We start from the raw sequence: 19,811 nt of genomic DNA on the forward strand, positions 1-19,811 counted from the left end.
TGTCTCACTTGCTGAGTAAAGGGAAGTAAATATTGTTTGATCCGGGACGCACAAGAAGCTGTTTCTCAATTATATTGTGTATCCATAACAATATGTTAATTTTTACGGTTATTTCCTTACACTAGTTTGGATTTGATTTTAGTATATACGACATACAAAACTACTTACCCTGAAATTTTCACTCATGAAGCAATAGATGATAGGGTTAACGAAGCTGTTAGCCATTGATATCCAGTGACAAAAGAAGAAAGTCCCAACAAAAGTGTAATATTCCTCATCATTGGTGAAGAGCAAAAACTCGGTATCGAAGTACACCAGCAAGTTGAAGATTTGAATCGGTAGCCAACACAAAGAGAAGAGTATCAGAACCAGAACCAACATCTTCACCGTCTGAAAATAAAACATATTCGTTATTTTGTGTCTAAAAATGAAATATGTCAGTTATTTAGTATCTGAAAATAAAATACGTCACCGAATTTGCATCTGAAAATAAAGCATGTTACTTATTTCGTGTCTGAAAATAAAGCATGTTACTTATTTCTCGTCTGAAAATGAAGCATGCTAGATATTTCGTCTCTGACAATAAAGAGTGCTATTTATTTCATGTCTGAAAATGAAGCATGTTACTTATTTCACAATAGCTGTTTTATGAAGATTGAGAATAACACATACTTCGAAAGAACTGGTCCTTCTGATTATTACACACTATTAACTTGAAAAATAAGTACAAAAATTCTGAGACTTTGATAATTGGACGACTATCGACTTCAAACTAAATATTATGTGTTTACTGAATTTGGCTCAAGGCTTTTCGAAGGCTGTCTTCACTAGTTATTTCTAATTAAAACGCAATAGGCTAGGTGAAAGACAACTATCCAAGACTATTCACAGCCTTTTCTTCAGTTATTCTTTAGCAGCAAAAATTTGGGCTGATGTGCCTGTCACATTAGAAAGCCCTCGCAACTGAAAGCTCGACATGTTCGGTTTAAGGGATGGCTAACACAAATTAGCCCTCGTGTAACATTGCGCCAAATTCACAAACCAAACAAACAAATCAGCCGATAACAAAACTGCTTTTGAATCACACTTTACTTGTTTTATTTGTCTGTTGTTCTTGATTCGCGCAAAGCTACTCGAGGGCTATCTGCGCTCGCCGTCCCTAATTTAGCAGTGTAAGACTAGGGGGAAGGCAGCTGGTCATCACACTCCACCGCCAACTCTTTTATCAACGAATAGTGGAATTGACCGTCACTATATAACGCCCCCACGGCTGAAAGGGCGAGCACGTTTGGTGCGATGGGGATTCAAACCTGCGATCGTCGGATTACGAGTCGAACGCCTTGACCCACTTGGCCATGCCGGGTCAGTATAGATAGAAAGATATATAATTTTCAACCGATGATCTAAGATGTTTTGTTTTCTAATGATGCCAGAGTTTAGGTTCGAACTGGATCTGTGATACAGCAAACTTTAAAAGTGTGGCACATATAACATTCATATTAATTCCTTTGATGATCACAAGTTCAGATTTATCAGTTCTGATTTGTCACAACTCTTTGATTATAGAAATCACGATTAGTTGATTTGTTCGTAAGTTGTGTAGTTGTAGTTTCTCTGAGACGGATAAGTTGAATTTTTATCTTTAGCCCAAAGAATGGTTTAATGAATAAGTTCACTGTTTGTCTTAATAAACACATCATGGTGGTAACTTATTACGAAAGCAGGAATCTATAACATTACTTAGAACGGAGCGAAAGAAGTGAAGACGTCTACTCAAGAATCTAGGATTATTCTTATAGGGCCCGGCACGGCCAAGCGTGTTAAGGCGTGCGACTCGTAATCTGAGGGTCGCGGGTTCACATCCCAGTCGCGTCAAACATGCTCGCCCTTTCAGCCGTGGGGGCATTATAATGTGATGGTCAATCTCACTATTCGTTGGTAAAAGAGTAGCCCAAGAGTTGGCGGTGGGTGGTGATGACTAGCTGCCTTTCCTCTAGTCTTACACTGCTAAATTAGGGACGGCTAGTACAGATAGCCCTCGAGTAGCTTTGTGCGAAATTCAAAAACAAACAAATTATTCTTATATAGTTCTGACGTCATTTTGATAACTGAGTGAGCGTTATCGGGACTGCAGTAGGAAGCCTATTTGTGAGTTGGTCCAGTGAGTTGTTGTGAGGTGAAGAGTCCCACCAGTTCAGCATCAAGAACGGACATACACATACACTTTTATTTCTAGAACTATCTATGAACTCCGCATGGACTCTGTCGACTTTTTAAACAATTCACGCACAAACTTGTTTGTGGATTTATGGTTTAGATAGTTACAGGGTCCTTTCACGTAACAAGAGCGAACTTTCGACAGTCGTTGCATTGAAATTCTTTTACGTAGGACTAGACTATATTAATCTATAACACTCCCCCCTTTTTATCAGCTATATTTTTTGTATACCTGCAATATCAAGAGTGGGGCGCGGGTGTACCCAATTCGATTTTATTACTCATCAGGTTCTCTACCAACTTACCCTCAAATTGAAATTCTTCTAAGCAGGATTAGAGTAACTTAATAAATAAGACCTTAGGCGTGGTCATATCGAAATGGTTTGGCCTCATGAGTCCAAAATTATAATTGGATCTGTAATCGGTCAAGAGATGACGGAGCTATGAGCTAAACGTTTGTACTTGAAGAAAAACTTCAGAGGCATTTAAAAAAGGCCCAGCACGGCCAAGCGTGTTAAGGCGTTCGACTCGTAATCCGAGGGTCGAGGGTTCGAATTCCGGTCGCACCAAACATTCTCGTGGGGGTGTTATATAGTGACGGTCAATCCCACCATTCGTTGAACAAAGAGTAGCCCAAGAGTTAACGGTGGGTGGTGATGACTAGCTGCCTTCCCTCTTGTCTTACACTGCTAAATTAGGGACGGCTAGCGCAGATAGCCTTCACGTAGCTTTGCGCGAAATAAAAAAAAACACAAAAACAAACAAGTTTTGTTTAAATACTAGTTTCTTTAGTAAAGTATAGAACTAAAACCGAGTGAGTTTTAGTTTCGGTACAAACTAGAAGCAAATCCACCTTACAAACCTTGAGTTTAGTTTTCAGATGGCGCTCGTCTCTAGTGACGTCAGCGTTTCCAGGAGCATTGTGACTCCACATTTTCCAGCCGATGCTGGAGTATGTGAATGTCATCACCACCAGAGGGAGAAAAAACGTCACAATGAAGACTGTCACGGTGTATATCTAACAGAAAAACAAGAATCTTATGAAGAATAATATCGTAATGTATTTTCAGATATTTCTAAAGATACAGTCATATAACCATAAACATTATCGGTATTTTATTCGGAGTTAACTTTCCGGGACGTACAACCAGAGAGGTGTAAACCCGTATCTATAACTTTATAACACTTATATATGTATATCTTCACTCTTGTGATATCCACGTTGTACTCAAAGCGCGTCATTTGTGTTGTCTTATCCGCAACTTCAAACTGAACATTTATATGATTGATATAAAAATATTTCACAAGACCTACATGTATATTTATGATTATACTTTCCTTGAATACAAAATACGGCATTACGTTTTTGTTTTGTGAATTTCGCGCAAATTTACACGCGGGCTGTCTGCGCTATCCGTCCCTAATTTAGTAGTGTAAGACTAGAGGGAAGGCAGCTAGTCATCACCCCCCACCGCCAACTCTTGGTCTACTCTTTTACCAAAGAATAATGGGATTGACCGTCACCTTATAACGCCCCTACCGCTGAAAGGGCGAGCATGTTTGGTGTGACGGGGATTCGAACCCGCAACCCTCGGATTACAGGGATTAAGTGTAGCCATGTCGAGTAAAATCAGTGTTGGTTGAATCGTAACAAGACAAATCGTTGTTGAGTTAGGGCGTTGTTAATAATGTGGATGTTGAGTGTCATGATGGTTGGAAAATACAGTGTTGTCTGAGTCATAGTGAGCAGATACAGTGTTGTGTGAAGTCGTGGTGTTCAGTGGAGTTGGCTGCCTTATCTGTGTTATTCTTTTGAGTTTTTGTTGTGAATCGTTCTAGATTCAAATCTGTTTCTGGCACGAGGAAACTGAATACTGACAAAGGAAAAGAGAGTTAAGAGCACTTTGTGTATTCATCATATAATTGATATTGTGTGTTATATAATGATTGGTAAGTCTGTTCACAAGCTTAATATTATGTGTTATATAATGATGGGTAAGTCTGTTCACAAGCTTAATATTATGTGTTATATAATGATGGGTAAGTCTGTTCACAAGCTTAATATTATGTGTCATATAATGATTGGTAAGTCTGTTCACAAGCTTAATATTATGTGTTATATAATGATGGGTAAGTCTGTTCACAAGCTTAATATTATGTGTCATATAATGATTGGTAAGTCTGTTCACTAGTTTAATATTATGTGTTATATAATGATGGGTAAGTCTGTTCACTAGTTTAATATTGCGTGTTGTATAATGATGGGTAAGTCTCTTCACAAGCTTAATATTATGTGTTATATAATTATGGGTAAGTCTGTTCACAAGCTTAATATTATGTGTTATATAATGATGGGTAAGTCTGTTCACAAGCTTAATATTATGTGTCATATAATGATTGGTAAGTCTGTTCACAAGCTTAATATTATGTGTTATATAATGATGGGTAAGTCTGTTCACAAGCTTAATATTATGTGTTATATAATGATGGGTAAGTCTGTTCACAAGCTTAATATTATGTGTTATATAATGATGGGTAAGTCTGTTCACAAGCTTAATATTATGTGTTATATAATGATGGGAAAGTCTGTTCACAAGCTTAATATTATGTGTCATATAATGATTGGTAAGTCTGTTCACAAGCTTAATATTATGTGTTATATAATGATGGGTAAGTCTGTTCACAAGCTTAATATTATGTGTCATATAATGATTGGTAAGTCTGTTCACTAGTTTAATATTATGTGTTATATAATGATGGGTAAGTCTGTTCACTAGTTTAATATTGCGTGTTGTATAATGATGGGTAAGTCTGTTCACAAGCTTAATATTATGTGTTATATAATTATGGGTAAGTCTGTTCACAAGCTTAATATTATGTGTTATATAATGATGGGTAAGTCTGTTCACAAGTTTAATATTATGTGTCATATAATGATTGGTAAGTCTGTTCACAAGTTTAATATTATGTGTTATATAATGATGGGTAAGTCTGTTCACAAGCTTAATATTATGTGTTATATAATGATGGGTAAGTCTGTTCACAAGCTTAATATTATGTGTTATATAATGATTGGTAAGTCTGTTCACAAGCTTAATATTATGTGTTATATAATGATGGGTAAGTCTGTTCACAAGCTTAATATTATGTGTTATATAATTATGGGTAAGTCTGTTCACAAGCTTAATATTATGTGTTATATAATGATGGGTAAATCTGTTCACAAGCTTAATATTATGTGTTATATAATGATGGGTAAGTCTGTTCACAAGCTTAATATTATGTGTTATATAATGATGGGTAAGTCTGTTCACTAGTTTAATATTGTGTGTTATATAATGATGGGTAAGTCTGTTCACTAGTTTAATATTATGTGTTATATAATGATGGGTAAGTCTGTTCACTAGTTTAATATTATGTGTTATATAATGATTGGTAAGTCTGTTCACAAGCTTAATATTATGTGTTATATAATTATGGGTAAGTCTGTTCACAAGCTTAATATTATGTGTTATATAATGATGGGTAAGTCTGTTCACTAGTTTAATATTGTGTGTTATATAATGATGGGTAAGTCTGTTCACTAGTTTAATATTATGTGTTATATAATGATGGGTAAGTCTGTTCACAAGTTTAATATTGTGTGTTATATAATGATGGGTAAGTCTGTTCACTAGTTTAATATTATGTGTTATATAATGATGGGTAAGTCTGTTCACTAGTTTAATATTGTGTGTTATATAATGATGGGTAAGTCTGTTCACTAGTTTAATATTATGTGTTATATAATGATGGGTAAGTCTGTTCACTAGTTTAATATTATGTGTTACATAATGATGGGTAAGTCTGTTCACAAGCTTAATATTATGTGTTATATAATGATGGGTAAGTCTGTTCACTAGTTTAATATTGTGTGTTGTATAATGATTGGTAAGTCTGTTCACAAGCTTAATATTATGTGTTATATAATGATGGGTAAGTCTGTTCACTAGTTTAATATTGTGTGTTATATAATGATGGGTAAGTCTGTTCACTAGTTTAATATTATGTGTTATATAATGATGGGTAAGTCTGTTCACTAGTTTAATATTATGTGTTATATAATGATTGGTAAGTCTGTTCACAAGCTTAATATTATGTGTTATATAATTATGGGTAAGTCTGTTCACAAGCTTAATATTATGTGTTATATAATGATGGGTAAGTCTGTTCACTAGTTTAATATTGTGTGTTATATAATGATGGGTAAGTCTGTTCACTAGTTTAATATTATGTGTTATATAATGATGGGTAAGTCTGTTCACAAGTTTAATATTGTGTGTTATATAATGATGGGTAAGTCTGTTCACTAGTTTAATATTATGTGTTATATAATGATGGGTAAGTCTGTTCACTAGTTTAATATTGTGTGTTATATAATGATGGGTAAGTCTGTTCACTAGTTTAATATTATGTGTTATATAATGATGGGTAAGTCTGTTCACTAGTTTAATATTATGTGTTACATAATGATGGGTAAGTCTGTTCACAAGCTTAATATTATGTGTTATATAATGATGGGTAAGTCTGTTCACTAGTTTAATATTGTGTGTTGTATAATGATTGGTAAGTCTGTTCACAAGCTTAATATTATGTGTTATATAATGATGGGTAAGTCTGTTCACTAGTTTAATATTGTGTGTTGTATAATGATGGGTAAGTCTGTTCACTAGTTTAATATTATGTGTTATATAATGATGGGTAAGTCTGTTCACTAGTTTAATATTATGTGTTATATAATGATGGATAAGTCTGTTCACTAGTTTTATATTGTGTGTTGTATGATGAATGGTAAGCTTGTTTACTAGTTTAATATTATGTGTTATGATTATGGATAAGCCTGTTTACTAGCTCAGTAGTATGTGTTATAATTATGGGTAAGCCTGTTTAGTTGTTTTGAGTTACTTTTTACCCAGGAAAGTCTTCTAACACATTAACTCGTTAAGAAATAAAAATGTATATGTATTTTTTTACCTCAGTATATTTGTGATTATATAAAAAACTTCCTTGCTTTAACTTGTCGAGAGTCGCATAAATATTTGATTAAATGACATATGTATTCTGTATAAAAAGCGGACAGTATTAATATATACATGTCACAGTTTGTAGTCAAGTTTAGTTCTTATCATGAATGTCCGCAGAATAATTTGGTGATAAAAACTTGTCTTTCAGCTTTTAAGCGCATGAAGTATCTCTGAAGAAAATAGAAAATGATTTTATTTTGTAAACACTGAACATATTGCACCAGCTGTGTTTTATTCGCTGATTCTTTGCCTTTATTTATTTTCGTTGTGTTTAAACTATGACAAAGCGTTTTATTCTATCGGTAACCGAGTCTAATTAAATTAGTTGAATATTAAATTTGAGCAAAGCCATTCAGGGACAGGGTCCAACCGAAGGAAGCTAATATTAGATTTTTATTCATCTTTTCTTCGTGTTTTAAACAGCAGATTCTAAAGTCGCTCACTCTTATAAAATAATAATAACACAATAATAACAGATACAACTAGTGTCTTAAAGTTTGTTTTGGAATTTCGCACAAAGCTACTCGAGGGCTATCTCTGCTAGCCGTCCCTAATTTAGCAGTGTAAGACTAGAGGGAAGGCAGCTAGTCATCACCACCCACCGCCAACTCTTGGGCTACTCTTTTACCAACGAATAGTGGGATTGACCGTCACATTATACGTCCCCACGGCTGGGAGGGCGAGCATGTTTAACGCGACGCGGGCGCGAACCCGCGACGCTCGGATTACGAGTCGCACGCCTTACGCGCTTGGCCATGCCAGGCCATGAGTCTTAAAGTATTTGAAACTTTGCTAGTACAAACTTATGAAAAAATACTGTGCGAGTACAAGTTACTAATGATAATTAAATATTAAAATCACTAACAAACAAATATTACATATTAATGGATTTATTGAAGATATTTTAAATAAAATTATGAAATTATTCTATAATAAATACAAAATAATCACTAAAAATATTTAATTAAAAATAAGGTAATCTAAGAACTTGGCACTACTTTATGCGGATGTACACCTTAAGCTGCATATAAAAGCACAACAGTCACAGTAAACTATCACTTTGCTGATGTCGTGTTAATTAGTGCCTCTACCATATTGAGGGGAGGAATGCTGACTTCAAGATATAAGCTTTATCTCACTTACCCTCAAATGGCAATACCTTATTTTCATTTTTTCATTATTCTTCATCTTTTTATGTTTATCTTTTTCTTATTCTAACTTGGGAGAGCAGTCGCTTTCCCATAAATGTCTGCAGGCAGTGATGAGTGATATAGATATGGAACGTTGTGGACTTCAGCACCCACATCTCGCTCTCCTAATTTCTAATCGTCTTATGTAAGACAAGCAAATTGGAGGTTAAGACTGATAAATGGTGCATTCCCACCGCAATGTGGGTCCTACATTTCAGTCAGGCTTGAAACTTTTATGGTTATATATATATATATGTATATACATAGAAAAATAGCTATAACACAAAACTCTATACTGACTGAACTTGAACATAAAACACGTTAAAAGATTAGAAATATAAATAAACTTTTAAGCAAATAGTTGGATTGATAGTGAATTGTTCACCACTCTTTCTTTGTCACGATTTTTTTGGTAAATTATTATTTTGTTTAATAAAATCTCGTATATTTGAAAGTTACAATGCGCTTAAAAAATAAGCAACATATCTTATTGTTGAAACGAGAGATGAGGGCTTATTTTAGTTTGGTACGTTTCGTTTTAGTACACTGATTCTGAAACTCCGCGTTTCTTTAAGAGTTTCGTACAACGTTTATATCTCCTAAAATCTAGTAACCTGTCAAGAACGTTCCATTACCTTTGATATATTTAGAAAGTTCTTGAATTTTGTAATATGACTGCAAAAACTTGATAAAACTAAATAAAAGGTGGTAATACGTAAAACATTATACCAGTAGAGATAATGCTATAAATGATACATATATATGATTACGTATAAATGTACGTATGGTAATTCAGATCATTGTTGAATAATGAAGGAGAAAAAGGTGTAATAGACAAGTGCTACAGAAGCGCCACTTTTATTTTCATTTTGCGGAAATGAGCCACACCAGCGTACAGTCACGTGCTGATAGTTTATGACATGACATCCAGTGAATCAGAAAGTGCTACACTAGTATAAACCGACAATACAGTATTAAGCGACTTTCACAATATAAATAGCGTGTAACAAACAAGTGAAACTCGAAGGTTTTACATATCAAGTTCCTTCCATGTTTAAACAGAACTTGTGTACACGACTCTGGTGACGGTATGTGTAACTAACGGTGTTAATAATAGACGTGATCCAAGTATAAAACATAATTTATTCATTGGTGGTGGTCCAGCACGGCCAGGTAGATAAAATACTCGACTCATAATCTGAAGGTCGCGGGTTCGAATCACCGTCACAACAAACATGCTCACCCCTTCAGTCGTGGGGGCGTTATAATGTGACGCTCAATCCCACTATTCGTTGGTAATAGAGTAGCTCAGCAGTTGGCGGTGGGTGGTGATGACTAGCTACCTTCCCTCTAGTCTTACACTGCAAAATTAGGGACGGCTAGTGCAGATAGTTCCCGTGTAGCTTTACTCGAAATTCAAAACAAAAACAAAACAAACATTGATGGCACCCTGACTGCCAGCAAGTAAAAGCAGATTCTGATGTATAACGTTATTTCCTGAGGAACGGACTCATCGGGTGGGAATTTATATTCCAGTAAAACAATGATTCCAAGCATACAGTAAACGCGATGAAACGATATTTTGACGGAAAGAAGCCTATGAAACACCAGCGACCATGTTTGGCCTGCACAAAGCCTCGACGTAAACGTTCTCGAGTCTGCAAAGGCTAATGTAAAACTGAGAGAGTCAAAAGACGGAGAAAAACTTGGGCTGAGCTTCACATTCTGTGAAGCAGGTTTAATTTTGTGTGTATAGCGTATTGTACAACGAACTCGCTTTTTTTTTATTTTCTCTAGTAATATTTGTACCCTTACTAAAATATCTACTTGCCATTTCTCGTTTATTTTGACTCACTTATTTGTTTCCGTAATAATTTTCATTAATGTATACATGTGAAGAAAAGTGAAAAAACACATGGTTTTACTCAAAGACATATTTAACACGATTTGTTTTTATTCACGTTGTATGCACACTTGAATAAAACTTAGGTGATTATATCTCAATAAATTCTGGTTCGAATATAAATTACAACGTAACTCCCCTACCAAATAACTTCTAATAACCTTTAAAACAAAAATAATTAATACATAGTACTGTTTTATTCATTTATTTACTGTAAATAAATATATTAAAGAGATTATTTTCTAGAACATTGTTAGTAACTTGAAATTTTTTTATTTATAACGCAACAGACCACGAACATGGGATGATAATACGTCAAGTACTAGTCTCTTTATCTTAATAAGAAATACAATATTTTACAAGAACGTTACCAATATATCAAGAGCATTTCAGGATACTTGGCTTGGCACGGTCTAATTATTATGATGCTGGATTCATAGTACGAGAGTCGTAGGTTCGAATCCCCTTTACCGAACATGCTTGCCCTTTCAGCCATGAGAACGTCATAATGTGACAGTTAATCTCACTATTGATTGTTAAGAGTAACCCCAAAGTTGGCGGTGGGTGGTGTTGAGTATCTGCCTTCCCTCAAAAAACCAACCAAACAACGCAATGAATAACAAAACTACTTTTAAATCACACTTTACTCGTTGCGGTTGTTTGTTTTTCTGAATTTCGCCCAAAACCACACGAGGGATATCTGCGCTAGCCTAATTTAGCTAGGCTGATTTAGGCTACACTAATTTAGTAGTGTAAGACTAGAGTGAAGGCAGCTAGTCATCACCACCAACCGCCAACTCTTGGACTATTGTTTTTATGGGATTGACTGTCACCTTATAACACCACCACGGTTGAAAGGGCGACCATGTTTGGTATGACTGGGATTCGAACCCGCGATCCTCGGATTACGAGTCGAGTGTCTTAACCAGATGGCCATGCCGGGCATACACTTTACTTAACAAATAATTATAATTTAATAAATGATTATGATAATCAAGTAAAGCTTGATGTAAATTTTCCTTCACCCAAATAAGAACTTGTCATTTTAAACAAGTATTCTAATAAATCATAAAAACACTCACTTTACCACTCTCTTCACTCCAAGTCTCCCGACACATATAATAATCTTCCCCAGCCCATCGAAACTTCTCCGCTCGGCTCTGGATCAGTTGTACACAGGAGAATCCAAACGCAACCATCCATATGGCCACTAGAATACACAGACCTCTGGATTTTGTCCAACCCTTACGCAGCGGGTATACTACAGCGTAATATCTGTAATTGAAACTGAAAGCTGATAACCGTGGAAAAAAAAAAGTATGCTACAACCGAATGTCAGTGTTAAATAAATAATGACTAAAAAGAAAGAAAAGTTTAACGCTGAGGAACAATATTCGGTCCACCATTTTGACCCGGATGACAAACACTTCTGGTGAGAATTGTTCGGTGGGGTCTTTATGGAAGAAACGTAAATACTAAATCTCAGTTGTGGAATATCTGTGCTGTTAGGCACATAATCACTGTAATTTAATGAAGACAAGTTGCTTCTCTAACACACAATATTATAACGAATCAACCATTTACAGGTCATGTGGTGACGTCAACTGGGACACTATAAATTTAAAACGCAAATTTAAATGTAAATCTCATTCAGATCTAATTTCACGTTAGGGGTTTCTTTCTGACATTACATGTTATAATTACCTAACTTTTGTTTCGCTATCCGTAGAGTAGATGAATTATGTAATATTATCGATTTATAGTCAACAATGTCTCCAGACCTAATGTATTAGAACCTTTAATACCACATGTGTTAGTCGAATGCAATTCATTAATTCTGTTACCTAAAATAAGCAGTTTCATTCGATATTTTTGAGCAAGACTTCGACGCCACCCAGTGGCACAGCGGTATGTCTGCGGATTCATACCGCTAAAAATCAGGTTTCGATACCCGTGGTGGGCAGAGCACAGATAGCCCATTGTGTAGCTTTGTGCTTAATTACAAAGAATCACAGTCAATCGAAACTTTGACCTCATAGTACACCCCCTTCTCATAGGTACACCCCCTTCTCATAGTACACCCCCTTCTCATAGTACGCCCCCTTCTCATAGTACGCCCCCTTCTCATAGTACACCCCTTCTCATAGTACGCCCCTTCTCATAGTACACCCCCTTCTCATAGTACACCCCCTTCTCATAGTACGCCCCCTTCTCATAGTACCCCCTTCTCATAGTACGCCCCCTTCTCATAGTACACCCCCTTCTCATAGTACACCCCCCTTCTCATAGTACGCCCCCTTCTCATAGTGCCCCCTTACAATGAAGTCATTAATTTTGTAATCTCATAATTTCCCTCCTCGACAATTTCGATCATTTCTGGTTACCTCAGAAGTGATTACGTTGTAGATGCAACTGTTTGTTAGTTGTATTACAAACAAGACGAAAATTAGCTGAAACTGAATAATATATACACTACTTTGAGACAGTTAAGGAACAATGACTCCTTCGTGACGTAATTAATTTAGGATATATTAATATAAACTGAAATTTCGATGCTCGAAGTACCCCATTTGAGATGAATATTATTATTTATTAATCGATGTAATAAGAGAGGAAGCTGTCTACTTGTTTTAGTGATGACTTTGACCGTCTTGTAGAACATGTTGCTTTCATAAGTGAACTACTGTTCATTCAGCTATGAAGCTAAAATAATAAACACTTGTCTACTATAAGCTCTTGGCTTTTCACTCTGCCAAGTGAAAAAAGTGGACACATGCCTACTAAAACGTATCCCGGCTCTTTCCATAATGTTAAATGGACTAGATCCTTATCTCACTGATTAATTTGTTGTTCCAGTGACTCCTTGGGCAGGTGATCTGTATTATTTACAACACATAAGTATTCCACCTTAATTGTCAGCCAACATATAAGGATATGTGACATACCTGACTTTGAAATAGAAGAGACTGTAAGAGTCCGATTAATAGATACTTCAGTAATTCAAATAGGTACAGCTTCTTGGATTTACAAAATATACATTGTTTGAGGTTATCAAAACATGGTCATTACGTCATAAGTTTCTTCGGATGAATGTAACAACGACTGTAAGATCAGCACGATCGAAACAGTTTTATTTCAAACTGTGTTCTTTATGAATGGAATCTCAGCTAACCCTTGAGAATCTTACAGGTTCCTCACAGTAAAGAAATTAAACAGTCCTAACAGCCAAAGATAAAACAACGCTTTATTAATCCCTTCATAGCGAGTGTGCGTTTCTTCCAACAGCCGTACAATTTGTATTTTTCATGAAATGATTTGTACGGTGTCCTAAAAGTCAAGATTCATAGGGAAACGAAACATTTCTTATAATATTCTCGATTTAGTGTTCTTGAGGTCTCATTTTTGTCTCAACATAACATGTGAGCTTAAATTATATCTTCTCAGCACTGCAGTTACGCTATGTAAGAAATACATTTATACAGGCATGTGTACAACTGATCTGATGTTGGTTTAATCAAAATCTGTTCCCTTTTAGGGAAATAAATCTACAGGGAAGGAGCGTCTGAAATGTCACGTGAGAAATCTCATTTTTCTACGAGACTAAACTTTTGAAACACGTTGTTTCTTTATTTTGCATCTGTGAGGGCTATCTGCGCTAGCTGTCCCTAATTTAGCAGGGTAAGCCTAGAGAGAAGGCAGTTAGTCATCACCACTCACCACCAACTCTTAGACTATTTACCAACGAATAGTCACATTATAACAACCCCATGGCTGAAAGGGCGAGCATGTTTGGTGTGACGGGGATTCGAACCCGCGACCGTCGGATTACGAGTCGAGTGCTTTAGCCACCTGGTTATGCCGGGCCTAATTATTTTTGTAGAAGAGATCTTCCAGTTAAACCATATTTAACTTTCTTTTATAATGATATATTTATTTTATTAGTATTTATGTTAGTTTTTATTTTTTTTAGTTATTTCATAGTCAATAGAAATATGATAGATCTAACAGGGTTTAATTTAAATATTTGTATCTTATAACATTCTTTTTATCAAAATAACTTTACAAACCTTTATTTTGCCTTTCTCAAACAGTAACAAACACCTTTAATGCCTGTCTTCTTACATTAGAGATAGACTAAGTAAGAAACACATACATAAAATGTTTAGGTTTTGGTTTTATGTAGTTATTTTAATACGCGTTGTAAGAAATGACTGAATGGTTTAACAAACGATAGTAGTTCGTATGGCTTCTGGCTCATTTCTACTAAACATAATCTATCCCATGTTATTCAAGATGCGAGTTTACGGCTATTCATATATTTATCTTCAGATTCGATGTCAGTTGTTACAGCTGTTAATAACAGAGGGCATTCTTCGTTTTTAATTTATTCCGCGTGTACAGATTTTGTCTTATCAGGCTCTTAAGGCACGCTGGTTCATCTTTTCATGTAGGTGATTTGTTACTCTCTGTCGATTATCAGAGACACCAGCGCTGTCTACCTCTTCTGACACATTCCGTCGACTTCTGAACGTTTATACGAAGAATGAGGACTGTTGTGTCGTTCAGCTCGATGGGTAATGTATTTCAGTTCATCCTGACTCACATATTTTCACCGACTGTGAAAATTACTACTATAGAAAACGTAACTCTGTTTCTAAGAGATATTAATCCTGTTGTTACATTTTCTAATCTTTACTGACTAAATAACGTACCTAATACTGAATTTAACGAATATCTGAATGCCTTTTGTTTGTACGTTGTTGTCTTTGCCTTCACAAGCGTCGAAATAAAATCGAATGTTATTATTTCTGCGAAGCAACATAATTTGAGTTTTTATTATTATTTCGTTGCATCTCACTTCGATATCACCTCGGCTAATAAGTCTTTTTTTTTTTCATGGTTTTTGCTTTGTAGCTTTAGTAAATTAAATATATCGGTACACAAACTGTATACCACACAGAAAGTAGTCCAGTAACCCACGACTTACCGGAACGTATTGTGGCCATTACGTTGAAAACATCGCATGAAACACAAAACTAGCTACTTAAACATCAAATAAAAATAATTTCAGCTACACTGGCGCTAATAACAAGGATCTCCAGTATTAACCGGAGAAAGGAAATGGGTTACAGCGGGCTTGTTAAGAACAGTATGTTGCCAACACAGTCAACTTTGATAAACTAGTTAAGAAAGTTCTAGAAAAATAAGAAAGGTCCCACCACTTCAAATTGTGATATAATAACAAGTATACCATATAACATCTTACCTCTTGATATCGTGATCCAGTAATAAGTATATTATATAATATCTTACTACTCAATATCGTGATCCAATAACAAGTATAATATATATTACAACTCAATATCGTGATATATTAACAAGTATATATAATGTTACTACTCAATATCGTGATCCAATAACAAGTATAATATATATTACTACTCAATATCGTGATATATTAACAAGTATATATAATATCTTACTACTCAATATCGTGATGCAATAACAAGTATATTATATACGTTACTATTCAATATCGTGATCCAATAACAAGTATATATAATATGTTACTACTCAATAATGTGATCCAATAACAAATATATTATATAATATCTTACCATTCAATATCGTGACTGAGTAACAAGTATGTTATATACCTCAACACTCGAAAGCGTAATCCAATATCAAGTGTGTCATATATCTCAGTACTCAAAATTGTAATCCAGTAACAAGTATGTCATATATCTCACCACTAAAGATCGTAATCCACTTACAGGTACAGTCATATGAAAAAGTTAGAACACCCTATGAAGGCCTGTGTATTTTTGTAACTTTTTGGATATAAAGATATTTAATTTCAATTTTAACAATACTGAGAGATTATAGGAATATAACTAAACAATTAAAACTGAAGAAAAGGCTTTTCAAGATCTTCTGTAAATGTAATTCTAAAAAAATGCATATTCTAACTGAGGAAAAAGTTAGGACACCCCCACATTTATTCCCACTTAAAATAGCTCACCTCACACACAGGTGTATCACACCAAGTGCACACGATAAGAAGATCGTTACTCAGCATTTGGAATGAGGCTTGCCCTATTTAAACCTTAGACATTTAGTTTGGTGTGCTCCTGACTGTTGAAGTGAGAGTGAGCACCATGGTGAGAGCAAATGAGCTGTCTGAGACCTTCAGAAAGAAAATTGTAGCAGCTTATGAGTCTGGTAAGGAATTTAAAAAGATCCCAAAAGAGTTTGAAATCAGCCATTCCACTGTCTGGAAAATAATCAACAAGTGGAAGGCTTTCTAAACAACTACCAACATGCCCAAGTCTGGTCGTCCAAGCAAGTTCACCCCGAGAGCAGACCGCAAGATGCTAAAAGAGGTTTCCAAACACCCTAACATGCCATCACAGAACCTACAGCAGGCTCTGGCTACTGTTGATGTGAAAGTGCATGCCTCTACAATCAGAAAGAGACTGCACAAGTGTAACTTGCATGGGAGGTGTGCAAGAAGGAAACCTTTGCTCTCTAAGAGAAACATCAAGGCCAGACTGAAGTTTGCCAGAGAGAATGTAGACAAAGACCAGGACTTCTGGAATAATGTTCTTTGGGCAGATGAGTCCAAAATTGAATTATTTGGACATCAGAACAGAAAACATGTTTGGCGTAAACCAAATACAGCATTCCAGGAAAAGAACCTCATACCAACTGTGAAGCATGGAGGTGGAAGTGTCGTGGTTTGGGGCTGCTTTGCTGCAGCAGGACCTGGACACCTCACGATCTTAGAATCCACCATGATATTTACTGTGTATCAGAGGGTGCTTGAGGATCATGTGAGATCATCTGTAAGAAAATTAAAGCTGAAGCGGAACTGGACCCTGCAACACGACAATGACCCAAAACATACCAGTAAATCCACCAAGGACTGGCTGAAAGCTAAGAAATGGAGAGTCCTGGAATGGCCGAGTCAAAGCCCAGATCTTAATCCCATTGAGATGCTGTGATGTGACTTGAAACGGGCTATACATGCAAGAAACCCCTCAAACATCTTACAGCTGACAGAATTCTGCATTGAGGAATGGGGCAAACTTTCTTCAGATCGATGTCAGAAACTGATAGATGGCTACAAGAAGCGTCTCACTGCAGTTATTTCAGCCAAAGGGGGTAATACTAGCTATTAGGGGTAGGGTGTCCTAACTTTTTCACATGACTGTATGTCATATGTCTCACCACTCAAGATCAAAATCCAATAACAAGTATGTCATATATCTCACCACTCATGATCGTAATCCAGTAACAAATATGTCATATATCTCAGCACTCAATATTGTAATCCAGTAATGAATGTGAGTTTTACACTCTAATCACTCAAGATTGTAATCCAGTAACGAATGTGTGTTTTACACTCTAATCACTAAACATATATGATCCAGTAACGATTGTTGTTTTGAGTTCTAGCAGCTAAAATAACGATTATATTTCATGCTACCACTCAATATTGTGATCAAACAGAAATCAGTCCTTCTAGTATCCTGCCGTTCAAAGTTGTAACCACACATATTTTTTTTACAAATAATACGCCTTTTAAACCACTATTATTGATCGTAGGAACACTTAAAACTTAAATCTGTCAGTTTATTGTTCATAACCATGATGTATAACTGCGAGATCAAGCTAACGATGATACAGTGTGTATGTAAGGCTAAATATAACATCTGTTATATAGACCACCTTGTGTGACGGTTAAACGTTTCTTATTCGACACTATACATAATATTTGATGATTTACAATTCGTCATTTAAAGGAATTACAGTTACAGTAACGTTTTATAAACTTACCACTCATATCTGACTATCAGCCATATTGTATACTGTCTATAACGTCTTATAAACTTACCAGTCATATCTGACTATCAGCCATATTGTATACTGTCTATAACGTCTGATAAACTTACCAGTCATATCTGACTATCAGCCATATTGTATACTGTCTATAACGTCTTATAAACTTACCAGTCATATCTGACTATCAACTATATTGTATACTGTCTATAACGTCTGTTAAACTTACCAGTCATATCTGACTATCAGCCATATTGTATACTGTCTATAACGTCTGATAAACTTACCAGTCATATCTGACTGTCAACCATATTGTATACTGTCTATAACGTCTTATAAACTTACCAGTCATATCTGACTGTCAGCCATATTGTATACTGTCTATAACGTCCGTTAAACTTACCACTCATATCTGACTGTCAGCCATATTGTACATTGTCCATAACGTATGATAAACTTACCACTCATATCTGACTGTCAGCCATATTGTATACTGTCTATAACGTCTGATAAACTTACCAGTCATATCTGACTGTCAACCATATTGTATACTGTCTATAACGTCTGTTAAACTTACCACTCATATCTGACTGTCAGCCATATTGTATACTGTCTATAACGTCTTATAAACTTACCAGTCATATCTGACTGTCGTCCATATTGTATACTGTCTATAACGTCTGATAAACTTACCAATCAACTCTGACTTCGTCCATATTGTACATTGTCCATAACGTCTGATAAACTTACCAGTCATATCTGACTATCAGCCATATTGTATACTGTCTATAACGTCTTATAAACTTACCAGTCATATCTGACTATCAACTATATTGTATACTGTCTATAACGTCTGTTAAACTTACCAGTCATATCTGACTATCAGCCATATTGTATACTGTCTATAACGTCTGATAAACTTACCAGTCATATCTGACTGTCAACCATATTGTATACTGTCTATAACGTCTTATAAACTTACCAGTCATATCTGACTATCAGCCATATTGTATACTGTCTATAACGTCTGATAAACTTACCAGTCATATCTGACTATCAGCCATATTGTATACTGTCTATAACGTCTTATAAACTTACCAGTCATATCTGACTATCAACTATATTGTATACTGTCTATAACGTCTGTTAAACTTACCAGTCATATCTGACTATCAGCCATATTGTATACTGTCTATAACGTCTGATAAACTTACCAGTCATATCTGACTGTCAACCATATTGTATACTGTCTATAACGTCTTATAAACTTACCAGTCATATCTGACTATCAGCCATATTGTATACTGTCTATAACGTCTGATAAACTTACCAGTCATATCTGACTGTCAACCATATTGTATACTGTCTATAACGTCTTATAAACTTACCAGTCATATCTGACTGTCAGCCATATTGTATACTGTCTATAACGTCCGTTAAACTTACCACTCATATCTGACTGTCAGCCATATTGTACATTGTCCATAACGTATGATAAACTTACCACTCATATCTGACTGTCAGCCATATTGTATACTGTCTATAACGTCTGTTAAACTTACCACTCATATCTGACTGTCAGCCATATTGTATACT

At 35.4% G+C, this 19,811-nt stretch overlaps 1 protein-coding gene across 1 annotated transcript in view; it reads right to left on the reverse strand.

The window, feature by feature from the left end:
* Positions 1 to 19,811, reverse strand: part of LOC143234384 (RYamide receptor-like) — a 29,775-nt gene that overhangs the window by 6,893 nt on the left and 3,071 nt on the right. The window contains exons 2-4 of the mRNA XM_076471705.1: positions 11,456 to 11,648; positions 3,080 to 3,235; positions 169 to 390 (exon numbers count right to left, since the gene is read on the reverse strand). Coding sequence (XP_076327820.1) covers positions 169 to 390; positions 3,080 to 3,235; positions 11,456 to 11,648 — 571 coding nt within the window. The remainder of the gene's footprint in view (positions 1 to 168; positions 391 to 3,079; positions 3,236 to 11,455; positions 11,649 to 19,811) is intronic.

The sequence above is a fragment of the Tachypleus tridentatus genome, chromosome 12 (assembly GCF_004210375.1).
Source record: "Tachypleus tridentatus isolate NWPU-2018 chromosome 12, ASM421037v1, whole genome shotgun sequence".
Lineage (NCBI taxonomy): Eukaryota > Metazoa > Arthropoda > Merostomata > Xiphosura > Limulidae > Tachypleus > Tachypleus tridentatus.